This window comes from Pistacia vera, unplaced genomic scaffold, assembly GCF_008641045.1.
Source record: "Pistacia vera cultivar Batoury unplaced genomic scaffold, PisVer_v2 Contig714, whole genome shotgun sequence".
Lineage (NCBI taxonomy): Eukaryota > Viridiplantae > Streptophyta > Magnoliopsida > Sapindales > Anacardiaceae > Pistacia > Pistacia vera.
The window spans coordinates 66,337-90,518 of NW_022196573.1; the positions used below are offsets into that span (position 1 = coordinate 66,337).

The window sequence follows — 24,182 nt, forward strand, 5'->3', positions numbered from 1 at the left end:
TTAGGTGGGACTCATTATTAGACAGACGAACCCTATGGAAATTGACGAATTGTGAACTGACATGTGGCATTAGTAAGAGAAGGTTAGTGAGAAGTGTTAGTGAGTGTAGTGTTACTCAAAAAGTAAATCCGATACAAATAGCTTTCCTCCATGTGTCATTAAACATTTGCACACAATTGCTTTACAAGGTGCAATTAAACCCCCTACAAACACTAGATCTTACTTTCTCTTTCTAGAATAACCTAATAAAGGAAATTAGTCCAATAAATGAAATCTTAAATATTAACGATATTTAAAGATGACTTTCGTATAAGTTTTTAATATATTTTTCTTTACAAAGGACTTATATTTGCTTTTCCTCTCTTCTATTCTACTCATTTTATGTTTCCTTTTGTGAAGTCTAAAGACCAACTAGCCGACATTCTTACCAAAGTTGTAGCCAACAACACGTTTGATAATGCTTTAGACAAGTTAGGCATGTGTGATGTCCATGCTCCAAGTTAAGGGGGAGTGTTAGAAGATCCTATGGAAATTTGAATAAACAATCTATGGATTTTATATTTAAACCAAACAATGGAATTTATCAAATACATGAATTTTGAATCCATGGATTGTACAAAATCCATGGATTTTAAAATCCCTCAATCCAAACAAGGCCAAAATTCTTTTCAAGCTACATCTACATGTACAACCTTTTGTTTTCATTAAAATTCTTTTTAATTCATTCATTTTCTCTGTTTTAAAACCNTATATATATATATATTTTTCAACTTATTCATATGATAAATAATTTTTCTGCTAAAAATGGTTATTAGTAACTGACGATACCTGATATGTACTATATGATACGATTCGATACAGGTCGTCAACGATACGTATCAGAGAGTATATCCTAAACTTTTTGATACGTTGATATGTATCGTACGATACGATACGTATCCTTAAAAATATCAATATAAATCGATACGATTTTATTAATTTGGGTCAAAGGCCCAAACAAATTTTGGGTGGAACCGAGTCACCCAACCCGATTCACTAAAACTTGTCCAAATTTACCCATTTTGCATAGAGAAAGTGAAGAGAAATATGTGTTACCCATTTTGCATGATAATAATAATATAACTGGAGATATTGATCTTGGAAATAATATGAATGGTTGAGAGAAAATAATATATAGATTCTTAATTTTGTGATTAATTTTGATTATGTAATACCATAATTTAAAGCCAATAATACTACAAAATTCTTTAATTAATCTTGGGGATGATATCAATTTTTAGAAAATTTTGATTGTTTTATTAATTTTTTTTTAAAAGGCGTATCCTACGATAAGATACACGATACACGATTCAAAAAATTAGCGGTGTGTTTAGTTCAATATTTCTACCCATATTCTCAATCATATTCCCCAAATATTGTTTGGCTAGTGTATTTTTTAATTACATTTAGACCCCTTAGTTTATTAATTTCACTAAATACCCCAAGAAAAAAGTTTAAAAATTAGCAAAAACACCCCCACCCACCCATACTTGCTAGATTCTGGCAACCACCATCGGTGGTAGCCGGAATCTGTCACAACGACTTACACCACAACTGGAACTGGCTGATTATTCACTAATCTGGCCTTCAGCCATAGCCAAAGAAATTGTCGAAATCTAGCACTGCGGGTGGTGAGGGTGTTTTTGTCATCTTATATATTGAGGTGTTTAATTAAATTAGCAAACCTAAGGGTTTTTTTTAATTTTTAAATTTTACCTTGTAATACTCCTTTATTCAACTACCTAATATTATTCCCAAAATTCTATCCAAAATAATAAATCAAACGCACTCTAGGTTTTTAATACACGATACGATATGGGATTTGATAACTATGAAAACAACCCATTAAAATCTATTTAAAGTTTTTTTCTTTAATTAATTTTGGTATTAATATAACCTTTAAAAAAAGAACAGTACATAATTTGAATTATGGGCTTTTCTTTAACAAATGGGCCACGATCCAAGAACAGTAGCCCGACCTTTAAAACAAAAAGAAAAGGTTAAACTTAAACATAATTAACAGTTCATTATCAATAGGATAATTTTTGTTATTTAAGAAATTTTAGGGGGATTTTTTTATTGAATCAAACCTCAGGGTTCTATGAACCGAAAAGAAAATACAAAACCATTTCAGTAGAGATCGAGTCGAAGCAAAAACAAAAAATTGAGGTGAAAATGGGAAGGGAAGTTTCAGAGAGCTGCGTTGATAGTCTGTTAACTGAAATGGTATCAACCTATTGCAATCGGTTCTACGCTAATAAGCCTGAGCTCGCCGCGCGTCGGATCGAAGCCATTGGTTATCAGGTCGGCCATCAGCTCTCCGAACGGTACACTCTTTCACACCTTATCAATCCCAAACTTTTGTTCCAGTTTTTTGTAAAAAATTGATTTAATATGCGGCGTTTAGAGTTATCGGAAGCTTTGGTGTTTAGATCTGATTACGACTTCTGAATTATGCGGTTTGGTTGCTGAGAAATTGCGGGAAAAGAAAAGAAAGGAAAAGAGAAGAGGAAGAGGTTTAGTTTTGGTATGTGTAAGAAAATTGAAAAGTTGAAGCTTTAGATTAGTTTTAATTGTTTAAGCGTAGGATTCTGTTTGCTTTGTATGTAAAAATCTGTTTGATATAGGTTTGATTTGGGTGAAAAATGTTGTCAGAAACAATGTTGAATTGGTTATTTTTGCTTTTTGCTGGAATATTCAGTGTTGGTATGGCACCAATCTGTGGCCAATATTGGCTTTGTTTTCGAATTTTCAAATATATAAACTTATTAAGTGGGTGGATGAACGGAGTTCCACAATGTCGGTCTCTTGTCCTTGTTTATTTTGGTGGTTAACATCAAAGTAGGGTACACAGAAGAATTGTTTTTGAAAAAATGAGTGGTAGTTTTTGGAAGCTTTTCAAGAACTCATAACATGAACTAGAATAGCTCTTTTCAATCATAATTTTCTGAATGTCGTTGGGACAGAGCCCTAGTACGTAGTGCAAACTAGAATAATTAGTTGAGAGTATATCTTTTATCATCTTGTGTTAATGGTATTTAATTTTGTATCACTTTCAAGTTATGTTTAATGCCTCTTTCTTGTTCTTCTGTGAATCCATTGTGCTGCCTATGATGACGGAATTTAAGCTTTTGTTAGGTATACGATGGAGAGGCCACGCTTTAGTGATCATCTGGAGGCAATAAAGTTCATCTGCAAGGACTTTTGGTCTGAACTCTTCAAGAAACAGATAGACAATTTGAAGACAAATCATAGAGTATGTCGAAGCACCAAAAATAGTGATTTAGGGCTGGAGGTCATAGTTTTTAGTTAATGAAATTGGTTATGTATGTTTTGTAGGGTACATTTGTATTGCAGGATAATGGGTTTCGCTGGCTTTCGCGTATTTCACTCGATCCATCCCTGGAAAATGCAGAATCTCAAGATCCTTCTGCTTCAACCGAAAGCAAGGCAGCACAAGCAACCAGCATGCATCTCTATTTCCCTTGTGGAATCATAAGAGGAGCTCTTTCAAACTTGGGAATTCCTTGTGCAGTTTCTGCTGACATATCCAACCTTCCTGCATGTAAGGAATTGGCTCTTGAGCTTTCCATTCTTGAATTGTTTTTAAAAAATTCTCATTCAATTACATTCATCGGACCTTTATTTTATAAGTACTTTTGCATCAAGTAAGATATCATGCTATAATTAAACTCATGGGTATATGAAACCAAAATTGCTCTCTGACTTCCTTGTTTATGAATTGAAGCATTGCTGAAACGCTTTTTACTTAAGTTTTTTAAATCCTGTGAATATTCTAACATGTTCGTCAATGCTATTTGGCCCACGCCTTAATGTCTTTATCTTTGCTAAAGCCTTTTAAGTTATGTTGTACTAATCCTTTTGATCAAGTCAGTTAGAAACTAAAAATAGGCAATTAGCTCCCTTCACTGCTTTAAATCCGAGCTTGGTATTTTGATATTATCTTTCTCAATTTTACTTATAATGTTTTTCCCTTTGATCTAATTTTGAATCTCACAGTTCTGAGAGATATCTCAACTGTTCTGTCAATATGTTTTTCAACCATTCACTAAAAACATTCACTTGTTGTCCTCTGTTTGAAAAATTCAACAGGCAGAGATAGTCCTTACTTTCATTTTATGTAATTGCCAAGTCCTTTCGACATGGTAACCTTTACATTCCAATTGTTGTGCTGATGCCGTTTATTTTGTTTTATGCATTTATCTCTGACCATATGAGTATAGTGTTTATATTCGTGTATCTGATATTTTACATCAATTTACAGGTTCGTTTGTGGTCCGGATAAAGGCCTGATGAACAGTTGAGCACAAGTGTGGGATTAGAGCCGGGGCTTGAAGCATGTAGTGATCTGTTTTCTCCCTATACAGCTGATGCATAAAACTGTATTTGATTTGAAAATTTCTAGATATCCCTTTGAAAATATCCATTGTGTAGCTCATGAATATTTGGGAGGAACTTCTGTTGCACAAGTAAACTTGAAATCTGGGTGCAGATATTGTGAAGCTCTATGATAATTGATGACAACAACTGTTGTTGAGTGTCAATATTAAAAGTCAAAAATGCCTTTTGTTTTTTGGGTTTTGAGTGATAGTGTAAGAATTTGGACTCATTTTTCCACAAGTAGTAAAAATTCTTTTTTCTTCCTTTAATGATGTGTTTGTGTTTGGTTCAGGGAATGTTGTATTACTGGGAATGTTATATTAATGAAAAGATAGATTACCTTGAAGATTACTGAGAATGTTTAAGAAAATGTGTTTCGTTAATTGGAATAATTTGGTGGGTATACTATATTAATATGTTTGGTTGGGAAGAATAAATCAGTGGGTATGTTATATAATTTACTAAATTTTCTTTCTTTTTAAATATTAATATAATATTATTTTTATTATTATTTTTTGAATAATTTTTTTAACCCCTTACGTTTGAAATATTGCTAAAACACCCTAGCAACAAAAAAAGTTTAAAACTTAACAAAAACATTCACACCCACCCCAAGCATTGTCGGTCACTTGCCACCGCCGCTAGCGGCATCGTAAGTGGCTGTAACGGCGTACGACCAGTCAAATCTGACCGGCTACGCGTTGATATGGTCATTTTTGGTCGGATCTACAGCCAGAACTGCCTATCGTTAACAGCCAAAGCTTTGCCCGTCATTAATGGTTAGAGTTCTGGCCGAATATGGTTGTCGTTAACAATTAGATCTATTTGGTCATTTGGTCATTAACGGCCGGAAGTCGAAGATTTGGCCGGAGATGACCAGAATAGATCTAGCCATTTTTGGCCAAATCTACGGCTATCTAGTTGTTTCCAACCATCGATATCGGCGCACGATGGTCATTTCCAGCGACTTCAGGTGGCGACAAACGGTGGCCAGCGGTGGTTGGCCAACTGTTGGCGGTGGTGGTTGGCCAACTATTGGCGATGGTGGTTGGCGAGCGGTGATGGTCATGGGTAGCCTGCAATTTGTTTTAAATATAAATGCATTATTGTTTAAAAACTTAATTAAATAGGGGTAAAATAGTAATGATAAATTAATTTCAAAATAATGGTATTATTGTCTAAAAATTTTATTAATAAGTGATAAAATTTTAACAAAAATAAAATTATCAAGTAATATTAAAATATTTATGAAAATGTAATTAATCAGATTACCTCTTATATAACCAATAATAAATATTGAAAGATATCTTATATTACTTGACAACCAAACATGATAATCAAATAATAAAAAACATAATATAATCAAATAATAAAAGAAGAGATTACCTCAGTATTTGTGGATTACCCCAACTGATCACGCCCTAATTGTATTCCTTTGCGAAAGTTGTGCAACGTTAGACAGACATAGTTGCTACGTGTGATGTCACGCGACCCATCATCAGTGGCCCGACATCCGCCCCAATCGATGAGTAATCTTGAAATAATCAGCGTACAAATTTTTGTTATTTCTTTTATTCTATTGTAATTTAAATTTATCGTAATTTATATTTAATTTTAATATAAAAAGTGCACGCATCATCAACATTTTTCGCTACTCCACTAAAGAGTCAATTTAAGTATCTACATATCTATATTAATCCTGAAGCCTAGACTACTTGAACGCCATGTAAGAATCTAGAATTGTTGTAAGTGTTTGCATGTAATTGATTTAAGCTATTTGGTATTATTAATGATAGATAATAATATAACAAGATACATTCAATGTTTATTGGATGTTTTTAATTACATAATTATAACATTTGTTGAAATATTTCCGAAGCCTCTTGACCTCCCAAAGCCTTTATCGTATATAATATTTTAGTTACGTTTTTATAATTATAATGTTTTATTGTTATGTTTCATTGTTTTTGATGAATTTAATTTGATTCAATGTTTCTGTTGAATTGAATTTGAAGGGCTAGAGATTTATTAATATTAATAATTAATAATAATTAATGTGAATGTGAATATTAAGGGATTGATAATGTGTATTATTGAATTTGGTGAATGTGAAAAGATATGTTGTATGTGTTATGTGGTAATGTTTATGTGTAATTAATATGAAGAGTTAGAATGTTTATGCGTATTTAATATGAAGGGTTAAATATATTTTATTTTTATTTTATTGAATATGAAAGGATTCATTACTTTGAATCCTATATATATATATATATATATATATATATATATATTAACAGTTTGTTACATGACTTATTTGAAGAAAGAGAGGTAACAATTTTTAATTGTTTTCTTTTGCTTTTGCGTTTATTGTTAACCTTTTTTTATTCTGATTTGATGTAGGTATATACTATTGGTTGAAACATAATATTTGTTCTCATAGTTGCAAATTACGTGCTATAGAAGGTAATGTATTCATTTTAATATGCCTCTTTAATTGCTCCTTATGGTTGCTACATATTTTTTTGTTAGAACTGTAAAATTTGTTCTCATAGTTGCAATTTATTTGCTGTTGTATTGTAATACTCTTATTCAATTGCTTATCATGTTTGCTATATAGTTTTTGTTAAAAGTTTATGTAATTTATTGTATGGTTTTAACTATTTGATTGTTTTAGTCCAGATGGTGGACCGTAAATTCTACTACATAATTGTCAGATCCATTTGACGAACCAGTAATTGTGTTATTCAATTATAAGAAGATATAGGTCGGACCATTCCAAACCATTTATTTGTCTATTGTTGTACTAAAAAAATCCATGTCGCGAACTATTTGGATAAATTATTTTTCTGTTTTTTTCTGATACGTGTGCCGAACCATTTTGATCATCAAGTTGTTTACAATTATACTATAAAATTGTAGCCATTGGTCGAACCATATTGTTGAATTATAAGAAGAAAGATGCAAAACTATATAGATTGTACTATATAATTGCAAGAGACCAGTTACCCAACCATGATTCATTAACAATTGTAATACTGTTACATCTTTTTTAGTTAATACTATATGAAAAGTTAATTTCACATTGTTGTTGATTATAATTTCTGCAAGTAAGTTGCCGAGCAATATTTTCATCCATAGTGGTAATAAACTAAAATCTTCTTTAGTTCAAATTTAATTTTTGAGATAACTATAGACCTACTGCCAAACCATTTAGTTTATCACTACACACATTTCAATTTCTCTTGTTTCTTGGTTTATACTGAACAATCAGTAGTAAATTAGTTATAGTCTACTCAATAAAACTCCAATTGATGAGCGATTTTAATCTTTGGAAACTAGAAAGACAGATCTTAGATTTTATATATTAGACAATGAATTTGGATAACTGTCGACCTGCTACCGAACCATTTGATTTATTATCACTAGTAAATTAGTCATAACTTGCTCAATAAAACTCTAATTGATGAGCGGTTTGAATCTTTAAAAACTAGACAGACGGGAATTTAATTTGATATATTGTATGTTAAATTTAGATAACTGTAAACCCACTGCCAAACCATTCACTTTATCATTACACATATTTCGGTTTTCCTATTTCTCGGTTTCCATTGAACATTCAGTAGTAAATTGGTCATAACTTGCTCAATAAAAATCCAATTGAGAAGCGGTTTGAAATTTGGAAACTTGACAGATATGACTTTAATTTGATATATTATATGATGAATTTGGATAACTATAGACCCACTGCTAAATCATTCATTTTATCATCACACATATTTTGGATTGATGGGTGGTTTAGATAATTAGAAACTAGACAGACATGGATTTAATTTGATATATTATACGTTGGATTTGAATAAATGTAAACCATTCCAATTATGGTTGAACCACACTTAAAAGAAATGATAATTTATTTAAAACAATATATAAAACGACATCATTTTAAAACGTTGGACATTTTGAAGCTAAAAAACTGACACCACACAATAAAATTATAATGTAAAACTATATATACTTAAAAAATGATATCACCAACACTAGAAAACAAACTTAATAACAATTAAAATAATGTATGAAACGACATCGTTTTAAAACGTTAGATATTTTAAAGCTAAAAAACAACACTATACAACAAAATCATAACGTAAAACTACATATAATTAAAAAATGATTTCACCAAAACTGGAAAACAAACTTAATAATAATTAGATATGCTCCTTTATATTAAATGAACATAACAATATTAATAATTAAACATAATTCAATTAATTTATTAAAAAAAAAAAATTCTGTCAAAGTTTATGATATGAACAATTATCAATTGTCATGTCAAAACACATAACACAGTCGATGAACAATAATTTGAAAAAAAAAAAAAAAAAGGTGGTTGACAAATTCAATACATGAACTATTTAATAAATATAAAATTGTATTCAAACAACATCTGATATTGTTTTTATCTTTCTTACGGATAATTTTAAATTTAAATAAGATAGTTGTCGAACCATAAATTAAAATAAATAATAGACCGGCTTTCGATTTCAATATACCAAAACATAATATATAAATATGACATAGCAAAAAAATGATATTGCCCACTATTCAATTGTAATGACCCAGATGTGCACAATAATTTCGGCTATGAAATTATATGAAGATAGATGATGAACCATATAACATTCATAATTTTAATTGGTTAAGTTATGCTTTAGTACCAAATTCTATAGAATGGTAATAAGTTACATGCTGAAGGAATGATTATTTCTTACGAAGGAATACGAATGATTGTTCCTTATGAATGGAACAATCATTTCTTATAAATGAATGGTCGTTCATCTTTAAGAAACAATCGTTTATTTCTAAGAAATAGTCGTTTATATTTAGTCAAAGTTATCAATTGACGTGATAATGTCAACTCTGCTTACCACATTAGATTATAAGAGAAAGTTGTGAGTTTAAGTTTCAATCGTAGTATTTTTGTTTAAGTATTGTAATAGTTACCAGATATAAATATATATAATTTCAATTAAAAGATCACTAACTCTTAATTTAATTTAAAAGTTTATACTTTAACGTGAACGAGAAATTTGTTATTTAAGGTAAGCATAGCTGAGGGGGAAAATGTAATAATCAATTTCTATTACTGGATAATTATTGGGTTATTATTTTATTAAATCTAAAATTTGGGGCTAAATGTTTATCACAATATTTTCTATTTTTTACTAATCTGTAACTTAATTCTCCCTATAAAATTTTGGTTTTGCTTGTGATGATAGGCTTGCTGTGAACAAGAAGTCTACAAAAGCAGCTGGAAAGAAAGCGGGAAAGGCAGCTAAAGATCCAAACAAATCCAAGAGGCCGGCCAATGCCTTTTCGTTTTCATGTGAGCTTACTTAATCCTTTTTTTTTTTTAAATGCTTTTCATGCCTGAAAATATTTCGATAAAATTGACAAAAAGAAGCTTGACATCTGATTTATTATTATTGGTTTAACATTCCAGGTAATATATGTTGTTGGCTCGTCGTTTTGCTCCATTTCTTTTACTCTGTTTACAGTAATTGCCATTTGCCACCTACGATGAGAGTGAGGTGATAAATAGTAGACCAAATGTTTGATGAAAGTCGTGTTAAGACTCTTAAATACAATATATCCGCGTAAAAATTCAGTTTCTGAATCAATTGAGGAGTATGAATTCTATGTTCTCATCCATTAGTCTGTATCCCATCGTGCCAGCCGATATTACATTCTCAGGTAGCAGAAGTGTAACTTTGACGGCACAGTCAAGTAGAAGAACTCATCGCAAGAAGGTACCAAAGAACCTTCGCAATCCGCGGCGCTCCAAACTCCCCCCTGACTTTGGGGTTAACTTGTTTTTAAAGAAACCAAGCGCTGACACTGACCTATCTCACACATATTTTAATTCTGATGATGAGGAAGATAAAGGCGGAGGAGATGAAAGTGAAGATGAAAAACAAGACAGTGATACTGTTTGGGAATCAGAAGAGCTTTAAAAGATATCGTCTCTATTTCAGGCAAGAATTCCTCAAAAACCTTGAATGTTATATAGAGAAAGGCCTCTGCCACTCTTTCACAAGTTAAGGCCACTCAGACTTCCCACTTCAAAGAAGCATGTTACGTTAGCGGCTCCAAAGATAGCCTCTTCGCTTGCATCTATGTGTCAGCAAGTATACAAAAACCCAAATTTCTTCATCAATTTAGCCAGGGAGATCAAAGGCCTTACTTCAAATGACGATGTGTCCGTAGTTCTTGACAAATGTGCTAGATTCTTGCGGAAGGGTCGTTGTCATTAACAATTAGAGAATTGGGTCACATGGGGCTTCCTGAGAGAGCTTTGCAGGCTTTCTGTTGGGTTCAGAAGCAGCCTCATCTTTTCCCAGATGGTCGGGTTTTGGCTTCTACAGTTGAGGTCTTGTTAGGCACCATGAGTTAAAAGTGCCATTCAATTTAGAGAAGTTCACTAGCTTGGCTAGTCGGAGTGTATTAGAGACAATGGTGAGGGGTTTTATTGGAGGTGGAAATTTGAAGCTTGCTTGGAAGCTTCTCTTGGCTGCCGAGGCTGCTAAAAGAATGCTGGACCCAAGCATTTATGTGGAGTTGATACTGGAGCTGGGTAGAAATCCTGATAAATACTTGCTTGTCATGACCTTACTAGATGAGCTTGGACCAAGAGAAGAATTGAATTTAAGTCAGCAAGACTGTACAGCTATCATGAAAGTCGGCGTGAGGCTACATAAATTTGATGTTGTGGAGAGTCTCTTTCATTGGTTTAGACAATCTGGAATAGATCCAAGTGTGGTATATACATTACCCTTATTGAGAGCCGTTATTCTGAGCAGAAATACAGGGAAGCATTGAATGTTGTCTGGGATATGGAGGCTTCAAATTGTCTCTTTGATCTTCTGGCTTATCGAGTTGTTATAAAGCTTTTTGTTGCTTTGAATGATCTTTCAAGGGCTGTGAGATACTTTTCAAAACTTAAGGAAACCGGTTTCTCTCCAACGTATTACATATACTGGGACATTATTAAATTATACATGGTTTCTTGGAGGTTGGCGAAGTGCAAAGAGGTTTGCAAGGAAGCAGAGTTAGCAGGATTCAAGTTGGATGAACAGATGGTGTCACGGGTTTTAGCAAATTGAAGGAGAAACAAGAATAGGTAGTTGAAATTTCTATGTTTTTAATGTTATAGTTTTGTATTAATGACACCAACTTTTTAATTATTTTCCAAATTAGCTTTAGAAATTAAATACTAAAATTACTTCAAACTAACAAATAAATTAACTAATTATATTTTATAAAAAATAAGAAATAATACGTATAGTTTTTAGAAAATTAGGGTTTATTAATAGTATCAGTGTTTTGCAAATTTGACATTGAGGATTTATTATTTGAGAAGTATATCATTTATTGCTCTTTAGATTTAAGGTATATTTAATTTTTCCTGTTTAATGCATCTTCTAAATGTTGATTGTTGTTTGGTGCACTTTTGTTGGCAATGGATTTAGATTTAATACTTTGTGTGCAGGACCAACAATATTATGTGATAAGTTAATCTAACAGTAGTAATGTACATTGCTATTTTCTTGGAATTAGTTGTTAAATCATTATGCTGAAGATAATAAACATGTTCTGAGATCTTGGTGAAGTTCCTGTATAACACCATGATTTATTTATTGGTGCAAAGTTAGAGCACATGATGGTTTACACTTGATCCCTGAATTTCAGGTAAGTTCACTTGTTGAGAAGCTTATGTGCTGATGCTTTTTCTTTGCACCTTTTGTCTGAATATGTCCTGTGGTTAGCCTGGTGTCATGTTTTGGTGTTGTTATTTATGCGGAGACAATGAATGATTGTCGAGTCTACCTTTTCTTTTGCTGGTGCAAACTCAGTGCATATGATGGTTTACACTTGATCTCTGAAATTCAGGTAAGTTCACCTGTTGAGAAGCTAATGTGCTGATGCTCTTTTTTTGCACCTTTTGTCTAAATTCAGAATATGTTCTTCTATTTAATCATACTTTTACATTTGCCTTTAGGTGGATAGAATTATATAGATGCTAAGAGATATGGAGTTGAGGGAGTTAAGAGATTTATTGCTGGGATGAGTAACGAAGGAGAGGTTGGGAGATTTCAGAGATTGTGTAATGCAGATTCAAGAATCAATCTTGCTTATGACTTAAATATGAATCATTATTATGACTCCTTAATTGTTAGAATGTGTGATTGCCATATAGGCCTTTTCTAATTTAAAAATGAGACCAGTCTCCATTGTTCCTCAGCTTTCATGAAGGAATTCTTAATTTCCATTAAACTTGCTTTACTTTCTGGTGAAAATGTTTGATGTTGCTCTATGAGTAACTTGACACTTCTGGCTATCATTTTCTTTGTGCAGAAAAATGTTTTTCTCATTTGTTCCAATGCAATGCAGTATAATTCACCAGATACGATTTACTTCCAACAGGTTTAATCTGGTTTCAGATTGTTATGTGTTTTCTTAGGGTTCTCTTTCTTTTGTTTGTGTGACAGTTGAAAATGTTTCTGAAGGCTCAAATCATTCAAGAGATGGCAAAAAAGGACTTAAAAAATTTTAGGCAAGATAGTGATAGTGAACCACAACGTCAACCAAAAGTTGTGAGGAGAGGCTGGCCACCAAAGAGCTTGAAAAAGTCACTTGACACCTCTCCTTCTGATCGTGCGTGAGTTTCTACAACCCCTTTATTTATGAGACGATTCAATTACTGAAATTGGATGAATTGATGCCATCAGAAATGTGTACTAGGCATGGAGGAACATTCTTATACAACTCATTGATCTCAAATGCATACATGCACAAAATAAAATAAGAAAAAAAATTCTAAAATATGCAGACAATTACAGTTCCTCTTCATTTTTCCTTAACAAAAGTCCTTGATTCAAAAGATGGGTGGGTGCTTTTCTCCAACAATTTTAATTCCTCAGTCATTGATGAGACGATTTAATTACCGAAATGGGATGAATTGATGCCATCAGACAGTTGTAGTAGGCATGGAGGAACATTCTTTACGACTCCAAATTCTGCTGGTATTATGTATTCTATAAGCCTATGTAAACCTGGAGATACAAAATGGATTACCTTGAAATTTACTTTATGTTGAAAGTAGTGATCCTTGTAGAATAGAAGATGATTTTTGGGGATTTTATGGAAATATTTTTGATAATGTAGAATATATGGAAGGAGTTTTCTCCTGGTCTTTCCATTGCCTGGTATAGGTTCCTTCAATCCTAAAATGAATGAGCGGAAAGGCATCCATATCCTCCAAAGGAAGGATTTTTTGTTCTAACTTGATAAACTGTGTTAGGTCAGGGATGAAATGGTGTCGCATAGAAAGGTTGGAGAAGAAAGCGTTGTTCTTGGGGAATAAATGCATGGGGGGAGACAAGTGAATTTTGCAAGCACTATACACATTCTAAATCCATATGCTACCGTGTACGTGCCAATGGACGACCCAATATCAATATATCAATCAGTATGTCCTGAAAAAGATTCCCAAAATGTTTTAGAAAGGCAATTTAAGATCGGAAGTTAGGAGAAGGATTCAACTCCCTCAACAAAAATAATTTATTATTCCACAATGATATGAATACGAATATTTTGAAACACAAGATTTGTTTGGTGGAAAGTTCATTTTTTATTATATGCCCAAAAGGGAGTTCCAAATGCTCTTAAATTCTTAATCACTATCTTTGGAATTGTATATTAATCGTTTTAAGATAATACCCCTAAGAATTGGTCTGACGATAACAGAGGTTTGTTCTCTTCATTGACTTCCTATATTTGAATCTTGAGCTATTTATTAGGGGTGTTCAGTTCTGGGTATACTGCATTTTTTGAAGGAACCGAAACCGAAACCGACAGTTTTGATTCCTAGGTACCCAGAATCAGAATCTGTAACAACGGTTCTGGTTCCGGTTCTGAGTACCCTGTATAATTACATGGATCCCCAAAAGTTTTTAAAATGGTAAAAAAACCCTTAAAAACTTACAAATACCCCCCCATTTGGCACTTGTTAACAAAAATAAAACTACAAATTACAAATTCAAAATTACAAACTCTATTACTTTGTAAAGGTAGATTCTCAAAAGTCAAACTAACTTACTTTAAATATTATGAAATATAAATATAAATGTATTCACGTTACTTTTTCTACAAAAAATTTTATTAACCCCCCTAATCTTTAATTTTATTTTATATTAGTCTCGGTTCCTGGTTTCGGTTCTGGTTCCTAACTATAGGAACCGGAAACAGAACCGTACAGTAACGATTCCAAAAATTTAGAGTTGGAACCTACCTATTGACGACTAGTTTTGGGTAGGAACCGGAACCAAACCTAGGGTACCCGTCAGTTCCAGTTCCAACCGGTTTTTTTGAACACCCCTACAGTACTTACTATATTGTAATTTATTTGGTTCTTTAGATTTGTAAGGTGTTTATTAAATTTTGAAGATTAATTAAAGTACGTGTAAATTGGCCTGAACATGTCAATTATTAAAAAAAAATAAAAAAGAAAAGAAAAGGTTACATCGTAATTATTCAAGCCTCGCATCAATGTCCAAAACCAGTCAAACGATAGAATACCTTATGGCAATCTAACACAGAGGGGTTTTTCGTTATTNGAGTTACTTATCATATTGTAACTTACTTGATTCTTTAAGTTTGTAAGGTGTTTATTGGATTTCGAGGATTAATTAAGGTACGTGTAAATTGGTATGAATATCTTGACTATTAAAAAAAAAAAAAAAAGAAGGGTAACATCGTAATTATTCAAGCCTCGCATCAATGTCCACAACCAGTCAAACGATAAAATATATGGCAATCTAACACAGAGGGGTTTTTCGTTATTCCCCAAACGTGACGGAGAACTTTGTCATTGAAGCATAGCTGAGGGGGAGAATGTAATAATCAGTTTCTACCAGTGGAGAACTACGGTATTTTGACTATTTTCTATTTTCTATTTTATTAAAATCAAACCTGAGTTCTGTAACTTTATTCTCCCCAATTGTTGAATCAGCTATTTTCGACTACCATTAATTGAACCCACTAATCGATTACCAATCGGCACCGAACCGGACGCATTCAGTATTCAGAATTCAAGCAACACAACGCAACTGTTGTCAGCTTTCTTTCAACTTCACTTCCCTTCAGTTCTTGTTTATTCATCAAAATGGTTGCACATAAGAAGGGTGCACCTAGGGTTTCAGAGGACCCAGATGATTTGGCTCGTCAGCCGTTACAAGCCGTTCTCTTGGCGGACAGTTTCGCCACCAAGTTTCGACCCATCACTCTCGAACGCCCCAAAGTGAGTTTCTAATTTAATGCCTTGATAATGTTTGTGTTTATGCGTCTGTTAAATGTTCCGAAATGGGTTCAAATTTGTTCACTGTTTTTGAAGGTGTTATTGCCGTTGGTGAATGTTCCCATGATAAATTACACTTTGGCATGGCTGGAATCCGCTGGGGTTGAAGAGGTTTTTGTGTTTTGTTGTGCTCACTCCAGGCAAGTAATTGATTATTTGGAAAGTTCTGAGTGGCTTTCACAGCCGAATTTTTCAGTTACCACAATTGAGTCACACAATACTCCTAGTGCCGGTGATGCTTTACGTTTGATTTACGAACGCAATGTGGTAGGTCAATCTTTTCACTTGCAATGTTTAGGTAAATGTTAATGCTGGTTAAGTTCATTCAGTTGCACTAAAACTGCAATATATATTGCATTCAGATACATGGAGATTTTGTTCTAATTAGTGGGGACACGGTGAGCAACATGTCACTGACGCAGGCATTGCAAGAACATAAGGAGAGGAAGAAGAAAGATAGTAATGCTGTTATGACAATGATTATTAAACAGTCTAAAACTTCTTCGATCACTCGTCAATCCAGGCTCGGTACTGATGAGCTCTTTATGGCAATAGATCCTGGTACAAACCAACTTCTTTATTACGAGGATAAGGCAGATCATTCAAAAGGGACCATAACTCTCGATAAAAGTCTGCTAGCTGATAATCCTTCAATTTCCGTGCACAATGACAAGCAGGTACATCATTTGCATCCTTTCACCAACTTCATTTTGTCAGTAACAAGTTCAATATTTTCTAGTTTTGTGCTGATTGTGAGCAATTGTTCATTGTTTGTCTGACATGGATGATGCACTTATTTTTCTGATATATCAAATAATGATTATTGTTGTTTACCCTTCCACGAGCCATAGCCAATTATTGAGGCCTTTAATTTTCATGACTTCAGTAAAATTGCATTGGAAAAGTTGCAGTCACTTGTTTTCTAACGTTGCCACTTTTTGCGAATCTTGGCCAACTCTAATTTTTTGTAATCTGCAAGATATAAATCTATTTTCCATCATCTCATGTTTGAAAATTGTAAGGTTATGAACCCCAGCCCATGAAAAAATTGAAAATATATAGCTTTAAGAATCTTTTGTAGAAGTTGCAAGTTCAAGTAGTGTTTCTACATTATGGTCTTTGGTTTGTTATAATTTGCATTTGCAGTTCTGGAATGGCTTCTTCAGTTTCATAACATTGGTTGTTTGATTGATACTAGGTTTCAAATTAATTTTTTTTTTTTTTTTTGCTCTGTTTTCTTTTCAACTTTCTAAAGATAGGGGTGCGATTTATTGTATGCTATACATTTTTTTATGCTTTTAATTTATACTAAAATGTTATTTTAATCTGCAGGATTGCTATATTGACATATGCTCTCCAGAAGTTCTGAGTCTTTTTACAGATAATTTTGATTATCAACATCTTCGCCGCCATTTTGTGAAGGGATTGCTCCTTGATGATGTGTGTATTGAACTTTAACATCTTTTCTTTATGCTATTTTAAAGAAATCTATGAGTGAATTCTTGCATGTAATGCATGAGATTTGTTTGTTCCATGAACATGGACATCGAAGACCAGCATAAGACAATTACACACTGTTTGTTCACATTGTAAAATCCATGTATCAAGCTGCATAATCTGATAATTGTTGCTGCAGAATTGGCAATTCTTTGAAAGTGATTGGAGTTTCTTTGCATGAATTATGAAAGAGCAGGATGGCTATCTGTTGTTTTATGTTCTCTTATTAGAGATAATCTTATATTTGTATATATGTGAACCTATGCACCTTGAAGCCATTAAAGAGCAGATTACATATGCGTTTTAAAAAAAAAAATGATCTGTTTCCAACATTTAGGCATGTCATAGATGTTTCAGATTTTTTCTTCTATCTATTCACTCCATCTCATGTTAACATGATTTAAGAATTATTTAGATTTAAATTTATCAATGGATGGCATTAAAGTTCATTTTGACATAATGCTAACATTAAAGATATTTGGCCCTTTTTTTCCAATTCAATTTTTTTCCTTTTAAGCTAATTATAACTGTTGTCAGATTATGGGCTACAAAATATTCACTCATGAAATTCACTCAAGTTATGCGGCTAGGATTGATAACTATCGAAGCTATGATATCATAAGCAAGGACATAATTCAAAGGTGGACATATCCTTATGTGCCTGATGTAAAGTTCTGTGGCAATCGTGCAACAAAACTTGAGAGACAAGGAATGTATCGAGCATCGGGTAACAAATATAATTTAATTACTGTTGATTGTTGCTGTCATTTTTCCTAACCTTTGTCTTTCAGTCCTTCAACATTGTTGGTTATTGTTGTTTTTTGTAAATATTTTTACTTCTTTGCAAGCTTTTCTGCTAAATTGAAGTTTGATTAAATTCATTTGCTTCAGAAATAATACAATCACGTTCTGCACAAATTGGTTCGTTTACTGTTATTGGATATGGCACCAAAATCGGGAGCAACACTAAAATTTCTAATTCAGTTATTGGGGAAGGTTGTACTATTGGATCAAATGTATTAATAGAAGGTTCCTATGTTTGGGATAATGTCACAATTGAGGATAGCTGTGAGCTAAGGCATGTGATTGTATGCGATGGGGTGATATTGAAGGCAGGAGCAGTTCTGAAACCTGGTGCAGTTTTATCTTTCAAGGTGTGTGTTTTCTAAACTGTTATGTAATCTTTCTTATATCTTCCTGTCAATATTTATGTTTAAATGCATTGTTAGACTTAAGATTTTGTCCAAAAAAAATTGCATTTTGGAGATGCTTCAAGCAATTTGCAAAATCATATTCACATTTAATTAATGTTTCCGTATCATATACTGTTTTCTTCCCCTTTGAATGTCTTTGAAATTTCCTGAGTTTCAGAAGTGAAATGTAATTTACATGTGGTTGATATAGGGCAATTCAAACTTTGGATTTTAATTGTATTAATTTATCACTCAAAGTACCCATGGGCTGCTAAAGTGACTTATTCCCTTTATTGTCTTTGTTGGTGTTTCTTGCCCAACATATTTCTGTGTATCATCATGATTCCTGTAAATCTATTATGTCTGTATTTTGATTGAAAAAAATTGAACTTAATTTGACATTGTAGTTACCTAATCTCAACAAGTGGTACAGTCATATAGTAGGGTGCAGCCATATACCTGGGTTTTTCCCATTCCTTGACGTTCTTTTCTTTCAATTATTCATGAAAATGAGAAAGCTTGATGTTGTCAGCAATGACATTAGGGTGAACCATGCAATGCCTTGAGAATTTTATGATAACACTGTCTTAACTTGCTACATGCAATTATTTGCAGTTCAATCTTGATAATGCAAACAGCTTGTATTGACTTGTACAGATCACCCACCTCAATGATGACCAAGCCATACCTACTGTTGGCTTGATTGCTCTTCAGTCTTGGTTGACACAAATTGTGATTCCTGTCCTTATAGGAGCTATAGCTCTTTAAAACAAGTAGAGTGATTGAAGTTATTGTTCAAAGTTGAGTCTCCTTTGGAATATTATGAGGATTTTTTGTATAACTATATTATGTTTACTGTCACACATTTGAGAAGGCCTTTATCTGGGGTGACAATTGGAGCACCCATTTGCATTTTTAAGAACATCATGTGGCTATAGGCCTTAAAATTTTGTATTTCTCCTTTTCATAGTCACTTCTATTTTAAAATTTGTATGATTTAAAGTTCAAAGATATTCTTTTGGTGATAATTAACATCTGACATACTTTACATTTGTAAGGTCTCTCAACGTTTTTCTTCTCCCAGGTTGTAATTGGACAACAATTTGTAGTTCCTGCATACTCAAAAGTGTCTTTACTTCAACAGCCAACTGTGGAAGATAGTGACGAGGAACTTGAATATGCTGACAATAGCAGTGCGAATGCAGAACTTTCTTGTAAGTTTGTAGGCCACTTGCTCATTTGTTTTTGAAGATTTTTCTTTGATATTGGAAAAGCATGGCCTTCATTGGGTTATAGAATCTTGGTTTATCATTCTTTATTTGTGAGATTGTACTTGTGCATAGTTTCTGTATGGTATCTTTTTAGATCATGCGATAATTGGGGCAAGGTAATCATCGTGAAGATTGAGGAAATTGTTTGGACATCAAGTGTCTTTATTGAAATAACAAGATAATTTGCAACATTTTGCTCCATTAACCCTTGTTATTTGTTGTAATTGGCTGCTATAATTTATTGTTGTACAATTAATATATTGCTAATTCTAATTCTGGATTTTTCCTATGCTTGATATCAACTTTCTGAGAAATTAGTCCTCTGCTATCTTATTCATTTTTTTTTTTAATTTTTTTCTGTGGAAACTAAACTTGCAATTTGAGTAGGAATATCTCTTGAAACTTTGTCTATAGCGATATTTTAATCATGAATTTGATTTTCGGGCTGTGCATATCTTGAAATTTATTGTATGTGAACATGTTTTGATTGTCAATGTTTTTCTATTTTTTTAGTGGCTATGATATTACTTTACAAAAACTTAAAAAGAAAATTTTCTGTTCCAATAATTCTGAAGGCCTTTCTTTGAAGTGCGTTGACATTTCTGATAATTGCAAAGTGGGTTATATGCTTTGTGTATATTATTTTCTTCAGTTTTTAATAATTAGTGGTACAATGAGGCTAGTTGAAACCATCAAGGTTCACTACAAGTGAAGTGTGAAAAATTTCAACTTGATGCCTTGGTTGATAAATTCACACTATTTTAAATATATATCTCATTTTATGTGTGCATCTACATGCAATTTTTTTAAGAGTAGATGCAATTCAATCTGTGCCATATTTTCTTATTATAACTTCTTTGGTGTTCAGCAATTCAAAGTACAGCCGATATGTTGAACGGGGACATGGAAAATGAATCATCCGAAGTGCATAAATCTGAGGTAGCTATCATATGGGTTTCTAAATGTCCTAAAACCTGTAACACTGCCTAATACCTTTGCATGAATCCTTACTTTTGTTGAAAATTTCTAAAAGAATATCTGTGTCGCATGACTAAATGTTTACTATTCAATTGTATTTGTAAATAATTGCTATTATTCACTGCCTTTCGCTTGGAGATGAATTGGAATTCCATGTGGAAACAATTTTAGAGGGTGCAATACTTAGTAAAAGATATGGTTCACTGTACAATTGGAAAGTATATGAAACCAAATTTATAATTTTTTTTTAAACCTCAATTTGAATCAGAATATGCAATTGAGTTCATGAATTTTGTGGCTTCTTAGTATTCTGTAGAATTCAATCACTTGAAATTCTTCTTCCTTTTTCTCTTGGTCCATCCTCTTATACTAATTTTTCTGTGCTTTGTCAGCTTGGTGTTGGTGGAGTTGGTTACATTTGGTCAATCTGTGAAGGAGGCCATGAAGAGGAATGGAGACATTCAGTTGCCCCCATTCCTGCAGATAAACTAGCTGAGATCACTCAAGCTGTAGATGATGATCAGGAACTTCTAACTCAAGATGGAACTGCTCTTTCACCTTCAGGAGAGTTGATATCTGACTCCAATGCTTCTGGAGATGATAATGAAGACATTAAAGATGATTCTGCCGACTTTGAGAAAGAGGCGAGTAGCACATAAACTAGAATGTTTATCATTGATATACATAAACAAGGAACTTTACTTTTGTTACTCCGTTATGATTTTCAGGTTGAGGCAACATTTTTGAGGGCTGTTCATGAAAATGTGAAAGTAGAACATGTGATCTTAGAAGTGAACTCACTTCGGTATGTTTTTATTTTTTATTTTTATTTTTTTTTGGGTTTTTACTAAATTGCTATGTTCCCTGTTTATCATAATTTTAAATTTCACTTGTTCTCTAAATGGAAATGCATTTTGCAATTTGGATTGGGCGCTTTTGCATGCCATGCTACATCTTTTAGCATTGTGCCAGACCGACCCAGTACTGTTGGATGGCAATTTTGTATATGATCTACATTTTGTCAGATGGACAGCTCTGTAAACTTTCTGCATTATTTTATTTTTACTTACATGATAATGTATATTTTGACTTTCTTTTTCTCTATGATACTCACATATGGATTCACTGAAGCTTAGTTCCTTCGTACTATCGTCTCTAATATATTTCTCATTGCAAACATCAGGCTGTCCTATAATATGACATCTGTAGACTGTGCTGGAGCACTATTTTACTCAATGATGAAATTGGCTGTAGAAACATCACATAACTCAGCTAGTGAGTATTCTTTATATGATGGATATGACAATGTATTAATTCCTTTGTGTGAATACTCTCTCTAAGTTTGTTTTATTTGATTTTTTCAATCGAAAGATCAATTCATATGTTATTGCAGTCTGTTGCTTTTTTATTTCTTGATTACCACCTCATACCTTAGTCACAGCTACTAATACTTCTCCTTCTACCTCTCAGACGAATTGTATCAGAATACTGTTAATGTAATATTGACTTGGCAGAAGCTTCTGAAGTCTTATCTACCAGATATAGATGAGGAGGTTTGTGCTATTAAACTTGACTGTTTATTAACTTATCATCATAAATATTTTGATCCTCAAATAACTGGTTTTTACTCACAGTCTGGGGATACCCCTAAGAGCGTCTTCTAAAATATTTTAGAAGTTAGCTTTCTGTTGATTGCTCCCAATTATATCATATGTTATATTATTGCAGGCTCCTTAGATAACTCTCTCCTTGCTTTGGCACTCATCCGTTTAAATTTAATTATTTGGCTTATTGTTACTTCTTTCCTTGCCAGCCTGTGTTTTCTGGGTATATAATGTACTCTATGTTTTAATTGTCTCCAATAGATTTTTGGGTCTTAACATGCTGGGGTTCCTTTTTTTCTTTTTTTTTGGCAAGACAGACAACTTATTTATGTCTTTGCTTCTTCAAATATGGTTCTTGTAGGAAAAGATCCCCAGTGTGTTAGATTAAGAACTTTATGGATTCAAATTACGTTAGTTCCTTCTATTAGATGGGTACTTGTGAATCCTAATTTTTCATATTGTTTTTACAGATTGAAGTGATCCTGAAATTTGAAGAGATCTGTCTGGAATCTGCAAAGGAGTTCTCTCCATTGTTTGCACGGGTATCTTTGTTTTTTAATTAATATAATTTGGTTACTAAATGCTGATAATACATGTGCTTGGAAGAACTTTATTAGATAAGAACTTTTGGTTACTAATTCAGAGGCATGAATGTTGTGTCATTTTCTTCACTAGAAAATCTAATCTCTCTTATTTTCTATTGCAGATTTTGCATCTTCTGTATGATAAAGACATTCTAGAAGAAGATGCTATTTTAAGGTGGGCTGCTGAAAAAGAAGGGGCAGATGAGTCAGATAAAATTTTTGTTAAGCAATCAGAGAAGTTTATCCAAGTAAGAAAATCTTTTCTATTGGTAATATTCTTTTCAATTCTGTTATTATAAGAGGGAATTATCTATGTTACTATTGTGTGAGCTGGGATTGGTTTTATGTTGACCAATTTTTGAAGCAATTCTAGTTTAAGCATGCTAGAGGAATGCTGCATTTGAAAAAATATAGAGCTACATGTATGTAAATGTTGCATAAACTGGGAGAGATATGCTGGGACCCTCTTGATTATGTCATTGATAGAGATACCATTGAGTTCAAAACATTTCAAATGGTTGAAACTGATTTCCAGGTTGCTTGCGCAATCTTTTGATCTTGCAAAGAACAATAAAGAGGATAGAAAAATTGTTGAGTTGCCTGAGAAATTGGGTTAGTTATCTCCTGTATATACTTCCTTTTGTCCTTGTAAACCTAATGGTGCCGCAGTTTCCTTCTTTCTGCTTCTATTTCCTTTCCCCATCTGATACCGTCGGTCATGAAGTTTCTCCACAGTTTACACTTTTTTTGTACAGTTGTTTCTAAGCAATTTATGGGGCATCTTGTATAAAGTATAGGCTTCCGTACTCTGGTTGCATACAACTATTCTGTTTTAACACATGCATTTCTTTGTTGCAGTGGTTGAGGGAGGCATCTGAAGAAGAAGATTGAGAAGAAGTGGTAGATATATGCTTTGACGCAGAACTCGTCGGTCATGAACGTCAAACAGAATTATTGGTTTCAGCATGCTGCATTTGTTGTCTAGGAAGAAGTTTTTGCTCATGGTCGCATTTATTTTATTCAGGGTAAATGTACATACAATGTTTTGAAGAACGCTTTCATCTGAGTGAATTTACAGGATTTATTGTAGGAGATAAAAACTGATATAGAATAAGAAAATATAATAAGTTTTGTTGCTAATTTGATTAGATTAGAACACTTGAGTGCCATGATCTAATGGGTAGTCATTCATCAAGGGACCT

General features: G+C 32.9%; 2 protein-coding genes, 2 non-coding genes and 1 pseudogene across 4 annotated transcripts; all 5 read left to right on the forward strand.

Moving 5' to 3' along the window:
- Nucleotides 1-2,098: 2,098 nt before the first annotated feature.
- LOC116114590 (trafficking protein particle complex subunit 6B-like) lies at nt 2,099-4,680 on the forward strand. Its single transcript, XM_031400731.1, has 4 exons — nt 2,099-2,366; nt 3,178-3,295; nt 3,379-3,604; nt 4,325-4,680. Exons 1-4 carry the CDS (start codon nt 2,215-2,217, stop codon nt 4,351-4,353), a joined length of 525 nt encoding a protein of 174 aa, XP_031256591.1. The 5' UTR covers nt 2,099-2,214; the 3' UTR covers nt 4,354-4,680.
- A 5,341-nt stretch (nt 4,681-10,021) lies between these two features.
- LOC116114580 lies at nt 10,022-13,994 on the forward strand (annotated as a pseudogene).
- Nucleotides 12,160-12,223, forward strand: LOC116114601. Its single transcript, XR_004125580.1, has one exon. It is a non-coding gene; the product is annotated as a small nucleolar RNA snoR101 (small nucleolar RNA).
- LOC116114600 lies at nt 12,361-12,424 on the forward strand. The gene has a single exon (XR_004125579.1). It is a non-coding gene; the product is annotated as a small nucleolar RNA snoR101 (small nucleolar RNA).
- Nucleotides 13,995-15,458: 1,464 nt separating the features above from the next.
- On the forward strand, nt 15,459-24,128 carry LOC116114588 (translation initiation factor eIF-2B subunit epsilon). The gene is made up of 15 exons (XM_031400730.1): nt 15,459-15,796; nt 15,890-16,120; nt 16,216-16,530; nt 17,186-17,293; nt 17,888-18,077; nt 18,242-18,504; nt 19,628-19,757; nt 20,683-20,753; nt 21,185-21,436; nt 21,521-21,597; nt 21,976-22,067; nt 22,263-22,345; nt 22,867-22,938; nt 23,103-23,228; nt 23,839-24,128. The coding sequence occupies exons 1-15, from the start codon at nt 15,662-15,664 to the stop codon at nt 23,869-23,871; spliced, it is 2,178 nt and encodes a 725-aa protein (XP_031256590.1). The 5' UTR covers nt 15,459-15,661; the 3' UTR covers nt 23,872-24,128.
- Nucleotides 24,129-24,182: the final 54 nt, after the last annotated feature.